Source organism: Nicotiana attenuata, chromosome 2, assembly GCF_001879085.1.
Source record: "Nicotiana attenuata strain UT chromosome 2, NIATTr2, whole genome shotgun sequence".
NCBI lineage: Eukaryota > Viridiplantae > Streptophyta > Magnoliopsida > Solanales > Solanaceae > Nicotiana > Nicotiana attenuata.
Window position 1 is genome coordinate 4,599,134 of NC_031990.1, and position 23,585 is coordinate 4,622,718.

At 41.3% G+C, this 23,585-nt stretch overlaps 2 protein-coding genes across 2 annotated transcripts; one reads left to right on the top strand and one right to left on the bottom strand.

Annotated features, from left to right (window-relative positions):
- On the top strand, nt 7,584-9,293 carry LOC109215940 (ankyrin repeat-containing protein NPR4-like). The gene is made up of 3 exons (XM_019380066.1): nt 7,584-7,790; nt 7,912-7,986; nt 8,658-9,293. Exons 1-3 carry the CDS (start codon nt 7,584-7,586, stop codon nt 9,291-9,293), a joined length of 918 nt encoding a protein of 305 aa, XP_019235611.1.
- LOC109243404 lies at nt 10,340-15,434 on the bottom strand. Its single transcript, XM_019410331.1, has 3 exons — nt 14,631-15,434; nt 13,366-13,496; nt 10,340-11,387 (listed from the first exon to the last, which is right to left on the bottom strand). Exons 1-3 carry the CDS (start codon nt 14,769-14,771, stop codon nt 10,607-10,609), a joined length of 1,053 nt encoding a protein of 350 aa, XP_019265876.1. The 5' UTR covers nt 14,772-15,434; the 3' UTR covers nt 10,340-10,606.

Sequence of the window (23,585 nt, forward strand, 5' to 3'; positions counted from 1 at the left end):
TTTGAAATGATGTTTGAGTGTTCTACCTTACAGGGTTCTGCTTTACAGGATTATGGAACATTATAAAAGAGATAAAGATTCGTATTTTTCGTGTAGTTCAAGAAATTGGAGAAACATCCGGTAAGTTAGTTTTGTTATGCTATTGTGATATAGGCATTTTTTTGTTGGAGCTTTTACTCTTTTGATGACTCGAACCCGCAACCCTGAGATTATATCGGCATTTAAAATAAAAATTAGCATATATGGAGGAGTAATTTCTTCATTACTAGCACAAACAATATTGTGTATAATGCTTTATTCCCTATTTGTTAGAACAACTCTCATGCTTCTCTGGACCATCTGTTTACCTCGAAAATACGAGTAACAATTAAATTTGATTGTGGTTTCAAAGATACATGATTTAATTCTATACCAATTAATAATCAAGAAGTATGAAGTAGAAACGAAAGAGAGAAGTGAACCAAACTAATATTACTCAACAGCAGTGGCCTCGAGCCCAGGGACCTCGAGGTAGGCTTGGTATTATAAGAACAATTAAATAATAAAAGCAAAGTAAGAACAATAGAGCTAAAGGACAATGCTGATGGAAAGCAGGCGAAAAAGGTAGAGTGTATATTCTTTTCTCAGTGATCAGATCCTGTTACAAATGATTGGGGTCCCCCTTTTATAATAATGGAACCCTAAATAAGGAATATTTCTATTTACAGTAGGGAATATTCTTATTACAGTTGTCTAACCGCCTAGTACGAAATCGTAGAATCTTATTCCGGGATTTGCGCCATGATCTTGGGGACGTGGAAGGAATCTAGCTCATTCTGTTACAGACCCATAACGGTACTATTTCGGGGTCGAGCACACTTGGCCTCGGTATTCCTCGAACTCCTATCTCCGGGCACTGCACTCTGTCTACGAGCTTGAGTCTGGTCCACTGGTTTCGAACTCGACCTTGCCTGAACTCGGGCCTGTGACGGACCCTCGATCCTGTAAATCAGAGTCCTCTGATTTTGACCGTATACAGATAGTCCCCGCGTTTCTTAAAATAAGATGATAAGAAATGATTAGAACTTCGATTTTCGGAGCCCATCACGATAACGTCATCCCTATGACGCAGGCGCTCGAAGTGACTGAAACGTCCTGTCGGCTCGCTTCCCCAAAACATTAAATGCATGCCAGCACTGGTCGGCCACTAGTGCCGCCGAACCGTCGTTGTCCTCCTATAAATATGAGGCTATTCCTTTGAGCAAAGAATTTTACTCCTTCATTACATCTTTCCCTTCTTCATTTCTTCCTCCAATCACCTGTTTCCACCGCCCCTTTAAGCGTCGGAAAATGCTGGGTTCTTGTAAAAACACCACATTCTGACACGGTCTGTATCCTTTAGTTTGAAACCATGGCTAAAACTTCCAAAACGGTCCCCAAAAGAGATAAAGCGTCGACTTCCTCCACCTCTCAGCCGGCAAGACTGGTGGTGCCGCCGACTCTTGAAGAAATCACCCTCGGCCCTTGCGTGATTAAGAAGGACTTTAGTATTGAAAATCCTCCCGATGTCCCAGGCCGATGCGAGCATGCATCTCGATATCTTAGTTTGATATCGGAGAAGCATCTTAAAGATGTGAAGAAGGACTGTGGTTGGGGAGATGAGGTCGTGGTTCAGTTCCCAAGCCCCGGGGAAAGCATTACTACCTACGTGGAGGAGTTTTTAAGTGTTTACACTTACCCCTTCACACTGGGTCCCCTCGATCCGGTGGTGATCGACTTTTGCAAAACATACGAAGTCACCCTTGGCCAGATTCACCCCTCTTTTAGCGTATCATGATCATGCTGCGCTACTTTTTCGAAAAGGCCGAGGGGTTGGAATTCACCCTCAGCCACCTGAATCGATTGTATCGGCCCCAGCTATTTCGAGGGCTTATCAAGCTACAACGTCGAACAACGAAAGCCTTCTTTGCCAGTACTGATGAAACCAAATATCGAGGTTGGATGAGCCGGTTTGTCAGAGTAAGAACTTCGGATGTCATCCCAGGGATAAAATGCCGTTTCCGGAGAGGTGGAACTTTAATCGTAAGTGAAGTTCTTTTTTCCAGTATCTATTCATATTCTGCTTTCACATTTCATAATGCCTTAACCCTTAATTTGGCAGCCACTGCCTGGGCACCCCACGCGGCCAGACCTCGAGTATTGGGTCCGAAAGTTAGCTGCCACCTCCTCCTACGATGAGCGCAAGTGGCGCGAATTATCGAAGGGCCAGTGGGAGGCCAAGAATCATGGTAAGTGTTTTTCCCTAGTTTCAAATACTTTTCATATATTGGTGGCGTCAACTTATTCAAGTTTACTTCTGAAGGCCCTGGAGATACATCCGAGATGAGGCCGGTTCCGCCCGGGGAAAAGACCAATCCTTCGATTCTAAAATCGGAGAAGGATAACAAAAGGAAGAGGGTCTCGAAGCCTGAAGACCCTCAAGATAAGAAAACCCCTGCTCGAAGGCTGCGGAAGAGATTTGCTCACGTGGATGCAGATTCGGTCCACGATTCCCCGGATGACGAAGAAAATGATGGTGAGGAGTTGGCGTTGGTGCCTCGGACCAGGAAACCAATCGAGGCCTCCAAGCCCTCCGAACTAGAGACCTCATCCCTAGGTGAAGGAACCCCAAAGAAAGATGCGGGCAAGGTCCTCGTGTCCCCGGAGGTTGAGATCGTTCTTCCGCCTTCAAAAAGTATGCCAGAAGGGGCGAATGCGGAGACCCCCGAAGTTAATGAGAACGCCCCGAGTGACGAGCTCGGGGCCATGACAACAGGTCACTCCCTTTCTTTGCCAACCTATTTCGAGGACGCAATAGAAGAAGCTAACGCTCTGGGTATGCCCAATCCGAGCAAGGCCCTCGAAGAAGATCCCTTTCAGAGTTGCTTTGCTGGGGTCGATGATACCGCCGACCTTAACGATGCATCCACCCTCTTCGAAGAGGCCCAACATCTCCTCTCTCGGGTAAATACTTATTTTATTTTTGTAATTTTATCTTTCTTTCTTTTCCTTTGACTGATATATTTTCATTTTATGTATAGGCCATTGTAAAGTTTAGAGCTGAGCTGAGCCAATGTGAGTCCGAGCTCAAGAAAGTTTCAGGCGAAGAGAAGGCCCTGAGGCTCCTCTGTAGCCAAAAGGAGGAGGAGCTTAAGGATCTCCGGGTTGAATTGGCCAAAGCCCAAAAAAACAAGTCCGAGCTAGATGAGCAGGTAACTATGATATTAACAGGGTACGGTCTTCTTGGCCCTACTTCGGAGGCTAACACTTCGCTATCTCAGCTGCAACAAAAGTTGGAGATGATTGGGCAGCTCCGGAGCGAGGTTGATCAAGTTAAAGCTGATTGTCATAGGTGGAAGAAGAACATGGATCAGCTCGCTGCCGATAAGGAAGCTGTTACAGCCCAACTGGTTTCGGCTGAAACTCAACTCCGAGGCATTAAAGCTAAGGGTCTGGCTCAGGCCAAGAAGATGGAGGAGTTAGAGGTAGAGCTCGCTAGAGCCCGGGCCGAAGCTGTGCAGGCTAAGGCTGAAGTTGAGAAGACAAAGGCTGCGGCTGATATATCCATTGCCGTATACTTAAGGGACGCCGGGACCGTTCAAGCTGAGTTGAGAGAGGCCTCCGACTGGGAAAAATGGAGCAATGAGTTGGCCGAGTGCCATGCCCGGAGGGAGACCTTCGAAGAAATCCATGCCCGAGGGTTCAATCTTGCCGAGGAGATAGCCGAGGCAAAGGCGTGGGGAATTGATGCCAGGTTTCTTGCCTCTTCCGATGATGAGGATGTAGCGAGTAGCTCCGGGGACGGGGAAGGTGAAGAAGACGTTCCCGATGGAGAGGAGGCTCCTGAAGATAGAGCTGCCGAAGGTGCAGTTCCTGAGGACGGCGCTCCCGGGGATATGACCCCGAAAATAGATTAGGTTCTCTTTTTCTTTTCTGTGCAAGGGCCCCTTGCGGGCGTTGTAAATATGCTTTGTAAAACATCCCTCATGAATATAAAGTATCTTTTTGCTCTATCCTTAACTTGTGTTGAATTTTATTTTGTTTTCATTTGCAGAAGATTTCGATAATTCAAACAATCAGTCCGAGTATTGATTCGGATCAAGAACATAATAAAGCCTTAGGTCTTTATCGATAGATATAATGATCCTCGAGCTAAGTTTAGATCGATCCGATGTGAGCTCGGGATATCGTGACTCTTGAGTCCGGGTCGAGTGAGAACGGAGTCTCGAACTATAAGTTTGGCCCTTAAGCCTTTCGAAGTTAGCCCTTGGGCTCTTATATATCGGCCCTTAGGCTATTTAAGTTGGCCCTTAGGCTCTTTAAATTGGGCCAATTCGGCCTCTAGATTGGCTATATAATTTTTTTCCTCATTTCGGCCAAAAGACTTAGTGAAAATTTACTTATGCCTTAGCATGTGTTTTTTGTACCCGTTGGGTTTTTCGAAGGTTCGACGTATCGGGACCTTGCTTGTGTACTGATAATCGAATACCTCTTGAGGTTTTTCTGAAGGTTGATGTTATCGAAGCCTTTGGATGATTCGAGGGCTGAATTTATCAAAGCCCTTTATATTTTGCTTTTGCCGAGGGTAGCCCGATTTAACCGGTTTTTCAATGTTTGAAGGCCTTTATTTTATAGCGGAAATCGGACGTCTCCGAGCAGCATTACTTAGGTCGTAGCCTTTTTGTATGACCGTAGTCTTTAATATGGCCGTAGCCTTCAGGTATATCACTTGGACTTGTTTCCCGATAACTTTCGAACTTGTTTGAAAAGTTGGTCCCCGAGTATATCGGCCTTGGCCTTTGTTTCGAGGGGATGTCTCTTTGAGGTCATATGGGTTCGAGTTTTTGGTGACTCGGATGTATTGACTGTCGATGATAGTCCCCGAGTATTCGGGGGTGATTTTATGTTTTGGCTCTTGAGCCGTTTCCCGTAGGGTTATAAGTGTAGAGCTCGTATAATAGTAGACTTTTTTGGGATACAAAGTTTTTTTGATATAAACAGAATGCTTCTTCAAGTAATTTGATACATGCGTACATGTTTTGCCGTTAAGGCTCGACTATTCTATATGGACACGGTTCATCTGACCGTTTGGCCCATTACAAAGTTTTCCTATCGAGGCCCTCTTAGGCGTGAAGTATTCTCCTTGAAAATATAACCTCCGAGGGTGATGCCCCCCAGTATTCGAGGTTGATTGAAAAGAAGCCTTGGATACAGTTGAGTTCTTCTCAGGTAGCACATAATTGTTGCCTCATTAAAAACCTTGCTGGTAAAACCCATTTGGGACAAAATTCGATCTAAGGGAAAAAGAGTGCAACACATGCTTTAAAACCTAAGACCTTCGTGTAAAAAGGGTATCTTCGAGATCGCGGATCTTCGATAGCTTTGATCGAAAATCTTTAATAAGTTAGTTTTAGACTCAAATGGACAAAGGATAAAGTCGTACCTTAGCAGTAGTATCGTTTGAGTAACGATATGTTCCAGTTGTTTGGCAGTTGTCCACCTTCCATTGTGCTAAGTTTGTAAGACCCTTTACCGATAAGTCCGAGGACTCGGTATGGTCCTTCCCAATTCGGGCCTAATTTCCCCTCATTATGGTCTCGAGTGTTGAGGGTGACCTTTCGTAGAAATAAGTCCCCGATTCCAAAGTGTTGAAGATTAGTCCTTCTATTGTAGTATCTTTCGATCCTTTGCTTCTGTGCGGCCATCCGAACAAGCGCTGCTTCTCGCCTTTCATCCAATAACTCGAGGCTAGCATTCATAGACTCGTGATTTGACTCCTCCGGTGCATGTCCAAACCTGGCGCTGGGTTCTCCAACCTCGATGGGGATGAGGGCCTCGGAGCCATATACTAAGAAAAATGGGGTGGCCCCCGTGCTGGACTTCAATGTCGTCCTATATGCCCAAAGGACCTCGGGTAAAACTTCTCTCCATTTTCCTTTCGCATCGTCCAATCTTTTCTTCAAGGTTTGAATGATAGTTTTATTTGTTGACTCAGCCTGTCCGTTTCCAGTTGGATGGTATGGTGTCGATAGGATCCTCTTTATTTTGTGTGCCTCGAGGAACTCCGTCACCTTGCTGCCAATGAATTATTTTCCATTATCACACACAATCTCGGCCGGTATCCCGAACTGACATATGAGAGGACTCCGATTTACAGGATCAAGGGTCCGTCACAGGCCCGAGTTCAGGCAAGGTCGAGTTCGAAACCGGTGGACCAGATTCGAGCTCGTAGATAGAGTGCAGTGCCCGGAGATAGGAGTTCGAGGAATACCGAGGCCAAGCGTGCTCGACCCCTAAATAGTACCGTTATGGGTCTGTAACAGAATGAGCTAGATTCCTGCCACGTCCCCAAGATTATGGCGCAAATCCCGGAATAAGATTGTACGATTCCGCACTAGGCGGTTAGACAGCTGTAATAAGAATATTCGCTACTTTAAATAGAAATATTCCTTATTTAGGGTCCCGCTATCATAAAAGGGGGACCCCAATCATTTGTAACAGGATCTGATTACTGAGAAAAGAATATACACTCTACCTTTTTCGCCTACTTTCCATCAGCATTGTCCTTTAGCTCTATTGTTCTTACTTTGCTTTTATTATTTAATTGTTCTTATAATACCAAGTCTACCTCGAGGTCCCTGGGCTCGAGGTCACTGCTGTTGAGTAATATTGGTTTGATTCACTTCTCTCTTTCGTTTCTACTTCATACTTCTTGATTATTAATTGGTATTGAATTAAATCACGTAACTTTAAAACCACAAATCAAATTTAATTGTTACTCGTATTCTCGAGGTAAATACCATCTTTTGGTTATCATTTCATAAAAAGTAATTAGCACTTAATGGGATTAAATGACAAATGGAATTGGGCACATGATATGAATTTGGGGGATTAGCTTTGTCTCCCTGAAATCTTTTGAATGAGATATATCTTGATGGTCGAAATTTATTAACTCATGTGCTATTTTTCATTCCCTATGTTTCAAAAAAATTGACACCTTTTAATCGCCCGTTTGAGCCGGAAAGCGTACCGGATTTCAAGCATTTATAGTCACACAAATGCTACGATAGATTTCAGACTACAAGTTTCAAAAGTTTTACAGCCACACAAATGCAATGACTTATTCAAGACTACATATCTCAAAAGTCTTCTCTTCTTTATTAAAGTTTGTGTCAAGTCAAACTAAGAGCCTGTTTGGCCATGAATTTTTTTCACTTTTTTCGAAAAAATTTCGCTTTTTTTCAAAATCAGTGTTTGTCCATAAAATTTCCAAGTTTTACTTGAAGATGAATTTTGAAAATTTTCCAAAATTTGAAAACTCCAAAAAGTTGTTTTCCAAAATTCACTCAGATCACTCACAAAACTTCAAAAACAACCCAAAATTATATTCATGTCCAAACACAACTCTAATTTTTGAATAGCATTTCACTTAGAAATATTTTTTCTGAATTTTACAACTTATGTCCAAACGCCCACTAAGATAATCTTTTTGAAAGTAAGTTGTAATAACCAAGTTTTCGTTTTCAACAGTAGCACAAATCAACCACATTAAGGATATAAAATCAATGCATGAAGAGACTCTTGAGATAGTGAAACGTCTGTGCGAGGAACTTATGAAACAGGACTACTCTGAGGATACTGAGCTACTACTTAGAAAGGCAGTCCTTTTGGCAGCAAGCTCAGGAATTTCTGAAATCATAGAAGAGATCGTACGATGCTATCCAGGCGCAATTCGGTTTGTTGATTCTAAGAACCATAATTTATTTCTTGCAGTAATAAATCGTCACGAGAATGTGTTTAACTTTATATATCAGTTAAATTCATATAAACATTTGGTAACTGGTGATGAAGATACTTCTGGAAATAATATCTTGCATTTGGCGGGAAAGCTAGCCCCTCGATCTTAGCCGACTCAATCTTATATCAGGTGCAGCTCTGCAAATGCAGCGTGAACTACAATGGTTTCAGGTAATTCACTATTATGACTAATTGGCGCAACATTACTACCAAATCACAATTCGTTGGTTGGATACTTGGATTTAACATCATTCCTCTTTAGGTTTTCTACGGGTGAAATCTACAGTTTCTCTATGGGAATTATATACTTTAGAGAACTAACTAAAAAAAAAAAAGGAAGTCCGGTGCATTAAGTTCCCGCTATACACGCTGTCCGGTGAAGGGCAAGACCACAGGATCTATCATATGTAGCCTTACCCTGTATTTCTGCAAGAGGCTGTTTCCACGGCTCGAACCGTGACCTCTTTTTCACATGACAACAACTTTGCTAGCTGCATCCGGGGAAGGGCAGGACCACAAGGGTCTATCGTACGCAGCCTTACCCTGCATTTCTGCAATAGGCTGTTCCCACGGCTCGAACCCGTGACATCCTTGTCACATGGCAGCAACTTTACCAGTTGCGCCAAGGCTCCCCTTCAGAGAACTCCTCATTTAATTGGCTGCTAATTGGCGGCCTCATTTAGAACCCGTGACCTCCTGGTCACACGGCAGCAACTTTACCAGTTGCGCCAAGGCCAGAAGTCTTAAATAATTTATAGTATAGTATGCTATTAGCATAAGCTATTTTAAAAAGGTATTTAGGATCACGTTGGCTGCTATATAATCGTGTTTGATGTTTTCAGCACATCCATAACACTATTACATATACACAGGAAGTGGAAAAGTTTGTTCACCCGACTTTCAGAACAAAGAGAAACTCTTATGGGAAAACTCCCAAAATGGTGTTTACAGATGAACACAAAGAGTTGGTTAAAGAAGGAGAGAAATGGATGAAAGAAACTGCAAATTCCTGCATATTTGTGGCGTCCCTAATAGCAACAGTAGGATTTGCAGCAGCCATCACCGTGCCAGGTGGAAACAACCAAAACAATGGTTTTCCACTCTTCTCCAATGAAACAGCCTTCACTGTTTTTGCTGTTTCCGTTGCATTCTGTTTGTTCTCTTCTGTTGCCTCTGTCCTAATGTTCACGTCGAGAAATGCAGAGGGTGATTTTCTTAGACGTCTTCCGAAGAGATTGATTATAGGCCTTGGTACCTTATTCATTTCAATGACATCTCTGATGATAGCGTTTGGTACTACAATTTACCTGGTTTTTGGTCAGAAAAAAGGATGGATACTCATTCCAGTCGGCTTAGCAGCCCTCACGCCAGTAATCCTCTTTGAGTCCTTGCAATTTCCTCTCTTACTGGACATGTTTATGTCCACATATGGGCCAAGCATTTTCCGTAAGAAAAAGCTTGTCAAGTCTTATGATTGAATTTTCTTTTGGTTATTTATGTGAGAAAAGAAAAAGATTTTTAAAGAGTTGTATTTTAACAGCTCTTAAGCTTTGGTGAGATCTGAATAAATCGTCTAGATACGTCCTGTAATTGATTGACTTATATGTAGATTAAACAAAGTGGGACAAATCCATCATTTCATATTGCACTTTTTTTTTTCTTTCAATAATCAAGATTGCAGTTTAACAAGTGAAAGAATCACAGAGGTATGGAGCAGCAGCTTTTCAAGGATTTCTACCTCAGTTTGGGCAGCCCGGTGCACTAAGCTCCTGCTATGCGTAAGGTCCGGGGAAGGGGCGGACCACAAGGGTCTATTTTATGCAGCAACTTTACCGGTTACACCAAAGCTCCCCTTCAATCTACCTCAGTTATTCTGACTTACTCTTTCCACAAGTGTCAATCACTGAATTCTGGTACACAATGACCGCAAGAAATGTTTCATATCCAACCACCTATATCCAATTCAAATTCCGGTACACATTTTTGTAGGATCCTTAAAAGTTCCTGAACCAGCCACGTTAATTTGGTTACTAAGGTCAACAAGTCAGGTCCTCTATAAAGCGTAAAGATAGAAATTTCAGGTAACATCAGAAAGCTCCCAAATCAAAGCACACCTCAATTCTTTTCCGAATACCTGTTACCTTCCACCATCACAGGTATCGGGTACCTTTGTACACTAAGGCTTAGATACACAGGTATCGGGTACCTTTGTACACTAAGGCTTAAATAGATGGGAAGAGATCACCTAACTATTTTGTCTCATAACTTGAACCTGTTCACTGTTAAAATCGTTGAAAAAATTCTTACATGGCAAGCATGGTCTGCTTTCAGCTTTTTTACTGTAAATTGTTTTCATTCTCCAGTCTAGAAGCATTGTGGCAGAAGATTGATCTACCTTGGATAAACTAAAATCATGTGAATCAAGATATGCAGAAAGAATGTCTAATATATTATTAACCAATGTTATGTTCCCCAATTACAGATAAATATACCTAAATATGTAATCTACATAGGATGTGTAAGGTTCATGAAGCATAACCATGCAAACAAAATTTCTACTACACAATAATCTTTGTTGTAATGCTACAAATTCTTAACTCCAAGGATAAACTTCACCTTTTACCAATGGAAGATATGAGCATCCTCTAACCAAAACTTTGAAATAAGAAAAGGAAATAGAAGAAAAGATAAAGTTCTAGGACTATGTAAGCATTTAATGTTTTACTTCTATAGTTCTACTTTCGGTTTCTATGTGTTGAAGAAGGGGTAACAAGATATGCAGAGATAACTGCTAATCAACAGCAGTCTTGCTTTTTCGCGCAGTGATTGGTTTGGGAAGGCTATCAAAGATTGGTTTGGTAATTGCTGCAGCAGAAATTGCCTGAAAATCTGGCTTCAAATTCCATTTCGTTGTTGTCCACAGGGAAGATAATGTGCCACTACTATCTGAATCCTGCAAACTCGATGTACTCGATGATTTCCTAACACTTGTACTTTCGTTCAGTAAAGAATCATTCAATCCGATAGGGATAGGATTTATTGAACTTGCTTCAGTATCTGGTCCAGAGAGAGTTCGACTAGCTGACTTAGGTCGCAAAGCCAAACCTTTCCCAGCAACGGCAGAAAACCCGCTGCCACTGTTATTATCTTTCTTCAACAGTACTTCTGGGGTGCGAGAACTGAAATCAGCCTCAGATTTTTGACGCCTTCTTGACAATTTCTCGAACCATCTATCCGAGCCATTTTCTGCGCTATCTTGTGACAAATGATTGCCCAGAACTCCATTCTCTGACATATCATTAGCTACGCTTTTACATTTTCTATGAAGACTGAGTGGTGGATTAGGATGAGGGGTTGACTTGAAAAACGGTCCATCTTCTAAATAATGTGATACTCCTTTCCGATAGACAGCCATTTCAAAACCTTCAGATGCAAGTTTCTGAATTTCCGGTTTAGGACCACCATAATGTGAAACTCTTGGCTGGGAGGAAGACGTCAATTTTAGGGAGTGAAATGAACCAAACAAATCAGGGTATCGATTGCTCGAAGGAGTCTTCTCAGAGCTGCTTGGTCTGTCAAGAAACCAATTTCAGTTACCACGCAGCTCTGCAGATTGTTAGCAAAAAATATAAAACCACCAAAGAACTACAGCTGACCACAAGAACTAAAGATGCTACTCAAGAAGCCAGCGAGACAGAGCTAACTGCGTTACATAATTAGTATCATAAATACTTAACATGAACATAATATCAACTTAAAAAAGTAAGCAATCTTCACATAGCTTAGCAGTTCATATGAGTACTGTTCTGCAGAGACTAGTGACTGAGAAGTAATATGAATCATATGTATATTTAGGTTCAGATGTCTTAAGCTTAATAAAAACATACAAGGCCTTAGCTTTTCTACTCCATAATAATGTAGAACCGTATGATATCTCATTGTCTTGCAGGCTTTACCAACTTCATTCTAATTCTCAGTAAAAACCAATGCAGAATATGTACCTGAAAACAATCTTCTGCATCTCCATGAGATCCTTATTCTATCCATAATATGCTCTCGAGGGATCATTGTAAATAATTTTTCGCTTAAACATTGAATACTTTATGAAGTCAAGGCAAGAACCAACTAAACTTTAGCTTTGTATGCAAACAGTTAGCAGATACAAGATATTTTTGTGGACAAACTTTTCTTCTTCATTTTTTCAATAAAATTCTCGTGGACAAAGTAAAGCTTGCCAATCTTTTCAATTTTTTGACAAGGACAAAGCTTACAAATCTTAACACATTGAAAAAAGTGTTTTGCACTTGAAAGCGATGCTTTTCTCCTTCAAAAATTGAGGGCATTTCGCCAGAGTATGAGCCTTTTTAAGTCATTAGATAGGAAATAGTTCTATAAGTTAGTCCGAGATAAAGTGCACAAATGCAAACTGTATCCACCATGGAACCCTAACAATCTTACAACTAGTAGTCCACTAAGTGCTAATGATATGCAAAAAAGCCAATGCGGGATCCTACTTATTAATACTCCAGCTTGGTTACTTGCTGCTCCACCTGTATGTAAGGATTTCAACTACATAGTACGTACAGCCAAGATCTGATAATGCTGGTGCACTAGTTATTAAATGTTCTCGACTAGCAGATCACCTTATACACCTAATCACAAATTCTAATAGCATGGGAAAAGAAAGATGATTGTCCTTGAAATGCAAATCTCTAGTTCGAAAATGCAGCAGAGATCCACCTAAGACAAATGGGCTCATTTGAAGTTTTTCTCTGCCAGGCCCATACAAAGCTCTTGGCTAAACAAGCCATAATATCTAAGTGAAAAAGGGCTCGTTGACTTCTATTGATGAAAAATTAAATTACAATTACATAGAACCAGAAGCTGATATGACTAGTTCCATGTAGTGAAGGATGAAACAAAAAGATGAGAATATCCACCTAACAAATTAGGAGTAGATTATGGTTTGCTAACCGAAATTCTAATTCATCGATGCAAATTTCACCATGAAAACCAGAGCTTGAAGCAGCTAAATTTGTAAAGAAAAAGAAGGAAATAAGCTGAAGAAAGAAAAAGCTCAAACACGTCTAATGCCTTGATTCAACCTCAACTTAACATCTACAGTTATAAAGGCATCTCTAGGTAACTGTGGTCAGATCTCCATACCATCTTATAATAACGAGTTGTAATGCAACTGAGAGCAATGAATTTTGCAGACTGTGCGCGCCCATACAATAATCACTGATTTTCTGACAGAGTTGAATGCCGCTCTCGAACTAGAGAACCTTATATGGTTTACATGTCCATATTAAAACAGAGGAAACAAGCAACATATATTTTATGATAGACTGATAGGTAATGAGTTGGTCACATGTAGACAAGCGATTAACATAAATCTAAAACAGAAAATGGAAAAAGACTAGATCAGCGACTTATCCTCAGATTAGTACAAGCAGTTCATTTATGATGAAGGTTTTATTATCAGTCACTACAGGAAAAATTGGGAAAGAGACGCTGATATGAGATTCTAAAGTAAGAAAGTTAGAATACCCTTGGGTGTCTTGACCATTTGACACTATGGGTGATGGTGGATGCCTCCCGTGTAATGGTATTTGAAGTGTCTTTAGAGCAAACATTTGGAGGTCCGAAACCAGCCCATTCAACCTCTTAATATCAGCTACCTGTCACATTGGATACCATTGTATGCTAAAGCCATTATCTATCTGGAGAGAACAATCCCAGGTGCAAAATGATAAAGAAATGCGAGTAAATATTGGTGCACTTTGCTTTGCAATCAAAATAAAGCAAGCTCAAGTTCACAATTACATCAACTACTTGCTTTAGCATGTCACATAATGAAATAAGTTGAAAAATTCTAGAATCAGTGCACTGTTTATCCTTGCATTTGATTTCAGAATGTCCATAAAAATCAGCTGGCACTTTTACATGCAAAAAGACATGTACTGATGATCGCCAAAGGCAAACTTGTACGTGTACACAGAAATCTGTTATTATAATAGCCAAAAGAAAAGCTTTAGCCTTTAAGTGGCAGTGGATGGCTAATCACAGCTGTAAAATCCAGTGTACTGACAGCAGAGTTGAGAGTACATGGCAAAACGAGCTCTGCCGCTATGTATGTACAACCACTAAAAGATCCACCAGAATGTAGTGCTATAGTTAGGCTTGTTACCAGCAAAAACTACTAGAGCTGCTGTCCCTTCTTCGTTCCATCAGTTAGGGGCTCGCGGACAACACAGTAAAATTAAACCATCTCTACACCTATTCCTCTTCTTTTGGACTTAACCATAGGGAAATAACACACGATCTCTAACCTTTTGTGCCACCTGCTCAGTTTTCACTATTGCATCATTCACAGAAAACCTTTTCCATTTTATTTTGAATATGGTAAACCCCATCCCCATCGAACCACCTTTATCGGCATTAAACAAAGACTTTTCTCATTGACTGACTCGAATCCACAACCACATTTTATCTTTTAATGGAAATACATCAACTTTGTTCATTCAACAACCCCCAATTCCTCCATTCTTTCTATGATCAAACAAAAGTAGAAACTCAGGCATGAATCAAAATCTCATAAATACAGAAAATTTAATACAACAACCAAAGTGTCAGTCGCCAGCAAGGTGGGATCGGCTATACCAATCATCACTGACCAACGTTGCTCCATTTAAACCATAATATAAATAAACACACATTAAATTTAATATTAAAAAAATACCAATATTTTTATTAGTATTGTGAAAATACAAATAAAAATACAGAAAATTTAATATTAAAAAAACAAAAATTACCTCAACACCATATTTGATTGCTACACCAGGAAGTGTATCAAATTTTGAAACTTGATGTTCAAAATAATTCAATCCTCCTTCACCGACGCTACAACCACCGCTGCCATCACCAGCATGCGGTGGAGATGATGACCTCATCATGGCGGAGCAATCTCCCCCGCCCCAAAAAAAACAAAAATAGAGGAAAAAAAAGAACCTAATCCAGTTTCAATCTACATATTTTGATCAATTAACCAGTTACAAAGATTAAAATTATGTGTATATCATGATTCTCTAAATATCAAAAGAACCTAACCCAGTTTCAATCTACACATTTTGATCAATTAAACATGTTAAAAAATTAGAATTATGTGTATATCATGCTGCTTTTAATAACAATAAAGATTGTAATATTATTACCAGCAACCCCAAAAAAACAAAAACAAAAATTAAAAGAATATATCCCAGTTTCAGTTACACATTTTGATCAATGCCCATCTAGAAAACTAGAAGTAAAAATTAAATCTTGATTGGAAGATAAGGAAGAAATGGAAAATGAATATAAGAGATGATGACTGTAAGATTTAAAATAAAAAGGCTTCTCAGATCTGCCGATTTATTGGGTTTTTTTCTATAAAAAAAATATTGTTAGTTCCCTTTTTTCTGGGGAAGAAAAATGTGAGAGTGAATGAAAGATGAAGGTGACGGTGATGATAGGGGAATGATGACAAATTCCACTTTTTGCAGAATCCTTTGTTTTCCTCTGACTTAACCACCTTTTTATATCTTCTGAAAATGAAGTACGAAAATGAGGTAAAAATTTGTCTTACTTCGTGTTTCCACAATAATGTACAATTACTAAACTTTTCATAATTAATAGTAGATGGTTTTGTCAAGTTTCTAAAATCAATTTATTTTGAATTTTTTTTAAATACTTTTCAAAGAAATAATTTTTCTGAATAGTAATTTTTATTTGATTAATTAGTTTAAAAATTACTTTTGAGCACTAATTGATATTTGACCAAGTTTTAAAAAAATATTTTTAAGTATACTTTTTTCAAAGGTATTTTTTTAACTTTTTGGAGATAAACTACTTTTTCTGCTTCTCAGAAATTGCTTTTGTTTCTACTCAACAATATTTTTTTTCCTTCTAAAAGTTTGGTCAAACACTTTGACTTTTGGGAAAAGACTTTTGGCCAAAAAGAAGCTCGTCAAACAAGCAATCTAACAAGGTGATAAGAAAATTAGTTAGTTAAAGTTAAACAAGAGAAAATATATTTATTGGTTCTTTAGCGCGAATATTTTTTTATTATTAATGCATTTGGTTAAAAATTAATATGAATTTGGAAAGTAAATTTCTTATTATTTTGAATTAAAGTTTATGTTTTCGATAATTATAATTAAAATAGTATATAGTATCAAAAATTGTTGCAGACAAACAATTGTTTACCCTAAAAATCGAGTAACAATTAAACTTGTAATATGGTTTTAATGATACGTGATTTCACTTAATACCAATTGATTAACTTAGAGACAAATGATGGGAATTGACAAGAATGTAAAACAAACCAATGCTTGGACAATGCCCTCGAGCTTATGAACCCTCAAGAGTAGTGAAGTAAGAACAGTTAAAGAGCAGTAAGTTGATGAGCAGATGAAAAAATATTATATTGCCTTAATATTCGTGAATGTAAGGTGTTTACAAATGATGGGGACCCCTCTTTATATACTAGAGGAATCCTAATTGTGGTACAATTCTAATTACAAAAGTAAATTCCATGATTGATACAAATAACCGCCCTTGATTTGATCCGTTCCGAGATTTGCGTCGTGATCTCCAACCGGTTACGGATATTTCGCCTTTTCGTTATTGCGTTCCGCTCAAAGCTGATCATATATGGTCTCGATCGTCGGGGACCTCGATCTCGACGGGTACCTCGATCTCCGAACTCGGTACCTTGTCTTCGTGCTCAGGCTTGATCCATTACGAGGCTGACCCTCGATGCAGTTCCCTGATTTCAAAATAATGGCAAAATCGGGCAAGTCCGATTTTACCCGTATACAGATAGTCCCCTCGTTTCTTGGAGTGTAATGAGAAGAAATGAACTGAGTCTTCAATTTTGTACATCGACCAATTACGACGTCACCCTCGTGACGGAGGAGACTGAAGCGTCGCGTCTGCACAGTTTCCAAGACCATCATTAGTTCTAGTTAATGGTCGGCCGCTAGTGGTTTCAAACCCTCATAGCAATATTATAAATAGATCCTCTTTATAATTTTCTCAAACTTTATTTTCAAAACTTTCTTAATCTTCATAACTCTCCTTCCTTCAAGTTCCTTAATTCCGCAGATTATTTACATCCCGTTTGCCAATCCTCTTCTAAAATAACAAACTTCATCATCTTCTTTTTTCTAAACTCACATAGAAATGGCGAAAAATCTGAAATCGTTCCCCAAAAGGAAAAAACCTCTTCATCGCGGCCGATCGGTGATAAAACGTCGGTGGAGCCACCTATCGAGGAGTGTGTTCCAGGGTCGTGCAATCTTACCTCCGACTTCAAAGTCGAGAAACCCTCTTCGGTCCCTGGCCGATGTGAGCCCATATCGAGATATATATGCTCAATAACCGAAGGCGATCTCGAGCAGGTGAAAAAAGATTGTCATTGGGAAAACAAAGAGGTGGTCATTCCTACCCCTGAAGAGGACATCACCACTTACGTAGAAGGGTTCTTAAGTGTTTACACTTACCCCTTTACGCTGGGTCCCGTTGATCCGGTTATCCTCGACTTCTGCTATCAATATCGAATAACTCTTGGCTAGATACACCCTTCTTTTTGGCGCATTATTAACTTGCTTAGATTCTTCGTGAGCAAGATCAAAGGGATGCCATATACCCTCGACCACCTCATTAGACTGTATAGCCCCCATCTCTATCGAGGCGGATTAATAAGGTTCCAACGCCGAGCCACAAAGGTGTTGTTGTCGAGTATAGACGAGGACAAGGATCGGGGTGGATGGATCAATTTGTCTGAGTGAGGACCTCCGATATAATCCCGGCCAAGAAGATGTCATTCCCCGAGGAATGGAACATGACGCGTAAGCACAAACTCACCTATAGTTTCGTTTACCGTTTTGTTTCTTTTGTCCTTTCGTATTGACATCCTTTCCTGTGATGCAGCGGTTTCTTGAGTGCCCGGTGCAATCCCGAACCTTGAAGGCTGGGTTCAGAAACTAGCTTCGACCTCTTCGTACGCTGAGTGCTCATGGCGTGATTTGGCCGAGGGCCGATGGGAGGCCAAGAACCACGGTAAGCTTCTCTATCCCTGTTTGATGCCTTTCTGTGAATTGTTTCTTTTTTATTTTTACTTAATTTCCTCCAATACAGGTCTCAGAGATAAAGTTGTTATGAGGACGCCCCCTCTTGGGAAAGAGGAGACCCCGAAAATGGCCAAGGATAAGAAGAAGAAACGGGTCTCGCCTTCCGATACCCGAAAGCCTAAGAAGAACAAGGCTCGCAAGTCGAAGCAAGATACTGCCGCACTGTCTGAAAATGTAGTTAAGCAGCTACGATATGAAGAGGAAGAGAATGAAGATGCCGCCTGCAAGCTGGTGGCTCGAAAGAGGGGGAGCGCCGAAGCTTTGAAGGCAGCTGAGCCGGTGATGGTCGAGGATGCTCATCTTCGGACCGAGGAGATCTCGGAAGATGGTCCGAGCAAAGTCCCCGAGTCATCGGAGGCTGAAGATGTCTCTCGCTGTGACGAATAATCGGCGGGTGTGCTTGAAGTGTCCGGTTTCGAGGCCCTTCGAGAAGGAGAGAGCGCCCCAAATGTCTTGCTTGGGGCAATCAACATTGATGATTCGCCGCCCCTCCCTACGTTTTCTACGGGGCAAATTTGGGAGGCCTAGGATATGTACACCCCCGATGTGGGAACAGCCCACGAAAGGGATAACTTATTCCGTGCCTGCTTCACGGGGGTCGATGATATTTCTGACCTGGATGCATCGATCATTTTTGATGAGGCTCAGCGACTCCTGAACCAAGTAGATCTCAGCCCCCGTTACTAGGTTTACATTTGCTTTTATTTCCTTTTGTCTGATTTTCTTTCTTTCTCCATAGGCCGTGACGCTTGATCGGGAAGCATTTTCCAAATCCCGAGCAGAGCTGAACCGGTGTGAGGCTGATCTCAAAAGGCTCACGGAGGAGAGAGACGCCCTCAAACTCCTCTATGTGAAAAAAGAAGAGGAGGTCAGGGACCTCCGAGCTGAATTAGCAACGGCTCATAAAGAGCAAACTGGCCTAATTGAACAGGTAATGAAGAAGTTTGTTAGAAGTTTGGTGTGTTGATTCGAGGATGGCGACTGATACTTTGACCCTGCAGTTTCAGCAGAAGGCCGAAAAGATCGAGCAGCTTCACGAGGAGGCTGAGATGAAAGAGGCAGACTTTGGGGGTGGAAGCAGAACATGGACCGCCTCGCCTTGGAGAAAGATACTGCTCGAGCCCAGCTATCTTCGCTTGAGCGTCAACTCCAAAGCGTGAAGGGGGAGAGCTTGGAACGAGCCAAGAAAATTGAGGAGCTTGAGGCTCGATTGGCCGCTGAGCTTGCAAAAGCCGCATATGAGGCAGAAAGAGTAAAGGCCAATACAAAAGAGGTCGTGGCCGTCTATCTAGCTGATGCTGAAGCTGCTCACGCTCGAGCAAAGGAAATTTCCGATGCTGTTCAGGTTCGATCATTTTGTGTTGCTGAGCATGCCAAGTCTCAGTCTTGGAGAGATATTCTCGAAGAAATTCATGCTCATGGTTTTGACCTCACTACTGATATCGAGAACGTGAAAGTGCTCGAGGCAGAAGCCAAAGCTTTGCTCTCCGATGATGATGACTCCGGGAGTGCAAGTGGAACCGAGAGCGAAGAAGATGAAGGTGGAGCTCCCAAGGAAGATTAGGCACATAGAATTTTTTTTTTTTGATTTTTTGTGTAAGACCCATAGTGGTCTTTGTAAATACTTTTGCATATATGAAAGATCCCTTTTCTTTCCGATTTATGTCTGATTTCTATTTCGTGAAAACTCTATTTTGTTTTCGCCTTATAATAATTCTGATATACTTTAGGTCTTGTGAGAATTTCGACTCACTTCACTGCCTTGAAGATTTTGTTAAAATCGGATTGCTATAGTCTCCATAATCGAGCGAGTACTTGCTCGAACTCGGAGTAGAAAAAAGAAACCTTAGGTTTTTTTGTTAAGCGAGGGTGGGTCCTCGAGCTCAACAATGTGATGGCCCTTAGGTTCTTGAATCGAGCCGACATGGCCTCCAAAGAGTGACTTTTTTCCCTCTTTTCGGCTTAAAAGTTTTAATCATATAAAAATTTGTTATGCCTTAGCATGAGATAGATCTGTACCCGTTAGGGTTCAGTGTTGTCGAAAAACTTTGTTATGTCTTAGCATAAGTTTGTCCAATTTGGTACCTCTTAAGGTTTTCGAGGGTTGATTTTATCGAAACCCTATGTAATTTTGCCGAGGGTAGCCCTTTTTGAACCGGTTTTACGAAAATATTCAAAGTCCCATTTGATTACGGAATTCGGATGTCTCCGAACCTTGTTAATTTGGTTGTAGCCTTTAACTTGATATTTGCCCATTGGGCTTGTTTCTCGATTATACTTCAAACTTGTTCGAAGTATCAGTCCTCGGGAGGGGTGGTCGTGGCCTATAAAATCGAGGATTGCCTTTTTAAGGTCTTAAGATTTCAAAGTTTGATAATTTGAGTATGTCAAGTTTCGGACGGGAGTCCTCGAATGCGAAGCTGATTGCTCAAGCTTTAGTTGCGATTGGCTCTTGAGACGCTTTCCGTAATATATCGTAAGTACGAAATTGTAAAGTAGGAATCTCACTAAGGCATGGAACATCTGATAAGGAAAAAGTACTTCTTTCAGTAGATCATTCATGCGTACATGTTTTGTCATCAGGGCGCGGGCAATCTTCATGGGCACACGTTTGACCCTTTGGGCCTTTACAAAATTTTCCTATTGAGACCCTGTTGACACGAAGCATTTTCCTTAAAAACGTAACATCCGAAGGCAATGCCCCCCAGTATTCAAGGTTGATTGTAAAGAAGCCTCGGATATTGTTAAATTGTCCCTAGGTAGCACGTATAATTCTTTCCTCGTTAAAAACCTCACCGGAAAAACCGATTTGGGGAAAAGAGTGCAACGCATGCTTTAAAACCAGAGGTCTTTGTGTTGAAGAATTTCCTAATGTCTTTGATCGAAGACCTGTAATAAGTTAGTATCGAATATAAATGAAAAAAGGAGAGAGTCATACCTTAGAAATAGTATCGTGTGAGAAGTGATATGTTCCAATTATTTGGCAGTTGTTCACCGTTCATCGTGCCAAGCTTGTTAGATCCCTTTACGAAGACACCGAGGACCTGATATGGTCCTTCCCTATTTGGGCCGAGTTTCCCCTCATTTGGATCTCGAGTATTGAGGGTGACTTTCTTCAGAACAAAGTCCCCTATTTTGAAGTGTCAAAGATTGGCTCTTCGATTATAGTATCTTTCGATTTGCTGTTTCTGGACGGCCATTCGGACGAGGGTGGCTTCCCGTTTTTCGTCTAACAATTCGAGGCTTGTGTTCATAGCCTCGTGATTTGATTCTTCTGTTGTGTATTGAAACCCGATGCTTGGTTCCCCGACTTCGACTGGTATCAGAGCCTCGGTGCCATATACTAAGGAGAACGACATTGCCCCCGTACTAGATTTTGTCGTTGTCCGATATGCCCAAAGAACTTCGAGCAAAATTTCTCTCCATTTTGCTTTAGCGTCGTTCAACCTCTTCTTTAGGTTTTGAATGATGGTTTTGTTTGTTGATCGGCCTGTCCGTTCCCACTAGGATGATACGACATCGATAATATCCTTTTTATTTTATGATCTTTGAGGAACTTCGTTATTTTGCCGCCGATAAATTGTTTTCCATTGTCGCACACTATCTCAGCGGGTATCCCAAATCGGTATACGATGTGATCCCAGATGAAGTCTATAGCTTCTTTCTCTCTGACTTTCTCGAAGGCCTGTGCTTCAACCCATTTAGAGAAATAGTCGGTCATAAATAAAATGAACTTAGCTTTACCTGGGGCCGATGGCCGATGGCATAGGGCCGACGATATCCATTCCCTATTTCATGAACGGCCATGGGGATAAGACTGAATGAAGCCGCTCCCAAGGCTGATGAATCGTCGGCGCATGTCTTTGGCATTTGTCGCATTTTCGGACGAACGCTTTAGTATCATTTTCCATACCGTCCCAATAGTAACCTACTCTGATGACTTTGTGAACCAGTGATTCGGCACCGGAATGGTTCCCGCAAGTGCCCTCGTAAACTTCTCGCATGACGTAGTCGATGTCTCCCAGACCCAAGCATATTGCCAATGGCCCATCGAACGTCCTTTTGTATAATGTCCCATCTTCGACCAATGTGAATCGTGCAGCTTTCGTTCGTAGCGTGCTCGATTCCTTTGGATCCGATGGAAGTTTCCCATTATTCAGATAGTCGATGTATTTGTTCCTCCAATCCCAAGTTAGGCTTGGGGAGTTTATCTCGGCGTGGCCTTCTTCGACCACCGACTTTGAAAGTTGTACGACAGTCCCCGAGCTAATTTCATCATCTTTGACTGATGATCCCAAGTTTGCAAGGGCATTAGCCTTACCGTTCTGCTCTCGAGGTACATGTTTTTAGGGTCCGTTTTTGAACCGGTGTAAGGTTACCTGCAATTTGTCCAAGTACCTCTGCATTCGATCTTCTCGAACCTCGAAGGTTTTGTTGACTTGGTTAACCACGAGTTGGGAGTCACACTTGGCCTCGATGACCTCTGCTCCGAGGCTTTTAGCCAACTTGATACCTGAAATCATGGCCTCATATTCGGCCTCATTGTTAGTCAACTTAGGGGTTTTGATAGATTGTCTAATTGTACTTCCCGTAGGCGCCTTCAAAATGATGCCTAGATTGGACCCCTTCACATTTGAAGCACCATCTGCGAAAAGAGTCCACACCCCCGAAGACGTACCCGCTTTTATCAAAAGTTCCTTTTCGACCTCGGGTACGAGGGATGGCGTGAAGTTGGCCACGAAGTCTGCTAAGGTTTGGGACTTGATGGCTGTTCGGGGTTGATATTCGATATCGTACCCACTAAATTTGATGGCCCATTTGGCCAATCGGCCCGAGAGTTCGGGCTTGTGCAAAATATTATGAAGGGGGTAAGTGGTTACGACACAAATTTGGTGACATTGAAATTACGGTTTTAATTTCCTAGAGGCGCTTACTAGAGCAAGCGCTAATTTTTCTAAGTGTGGGTACTGGGTCTCTGCTTCGCCTAAAGTTTGGCGAAGATAGTAAACAGGAAATTGCGTACCTTGCTCTTCTCGAACTAGGACACCACTTATTGCAACTTCTGAGACTACCAAATATAAGTAGAGCGGCTCATCCGCTTTTGGTGTATGAAGCAACGGCAGGCTCGAAAGATACCATTTTAGTTCTTCCAATGCATGTTGGCACTCCGGGGTCCAAGTGAAATTGTTCTTCTTTTTGAGCAGTGAGAAGATCATGTGACTTCGATCCGAAGACCTCGAGATGAAGGGCCTAGAGCGGCTATCCGCCCTGTTAATCCTTGTACGACCTTAACGATGTCCATGACTGTGATGTCCTCGATTGCCTTGATTTTATCGGGATTGATCTCGATTCCCCGATTTGACACCATAAAGCTGAGGAACTTGCCTGAACCAACCTCGGATGCACATTTCTCGGGGTTGAGTTTCATATTGTACTGCCTCAATATGTCGAAGGTTTCATGCAAATGTGACAAATGGTCCTCTGCGCGCAGGGAATTAACTAGCATATCATCAATATAGACCTTCATTGATATACCTATTTGTTCTTCGAGCATTCGGTTCACTAGGCGTTGATAAGTAGCACCAGCATTTTTTCAGC

Excerpts from the sequence above, each read along its gene's own strand:
- LOC109243404 (XM_019410331.1), bottom strand. The coding sequence starts at position 14,771 with ATGATGAGGTCATCATCTCCACCGCATGCTGGTGATGGCAGCGGTGGT. Across the intron at positions 13,497-14,630 it reads CAATCAAATATGGTGTTGAG|GTAGCTGATATTAAGAGGTT; the intron begins GTAATTTTTGTT and ends CCAATGTGACAG. Across the intron at positions 11,388-13,365 it reads AATGGTCAAGACACCCAAGG|ACCAAGCAGCTCTGAGAAGA; the intron begins GTATTCTAACTT and ends GTTTCTTGACAG.
- LOC109215940 (XM_019380066.1), top strand. The coding sequence starts at position 7,584 with ATGCATGAAGAGACTCTTGAGATAGTGAAACGTCTGTGCGAGGAACTT. Across the intron at positions 7,791-7,911 it reads ACCATAATTTATTTCTTGCA|CCCCTCGATCTTAGCCGACT; the intron begins GTAATAAATCGT and ends CGGGAAAGCTAG. Across the intron at positions 7,987-8,657 it reads GTGAACTACAATGGTTTCAG|CACATCCATAACACTATTAC; the intron begins GTAATTCACTAT and ends TGATGTTTTCAG.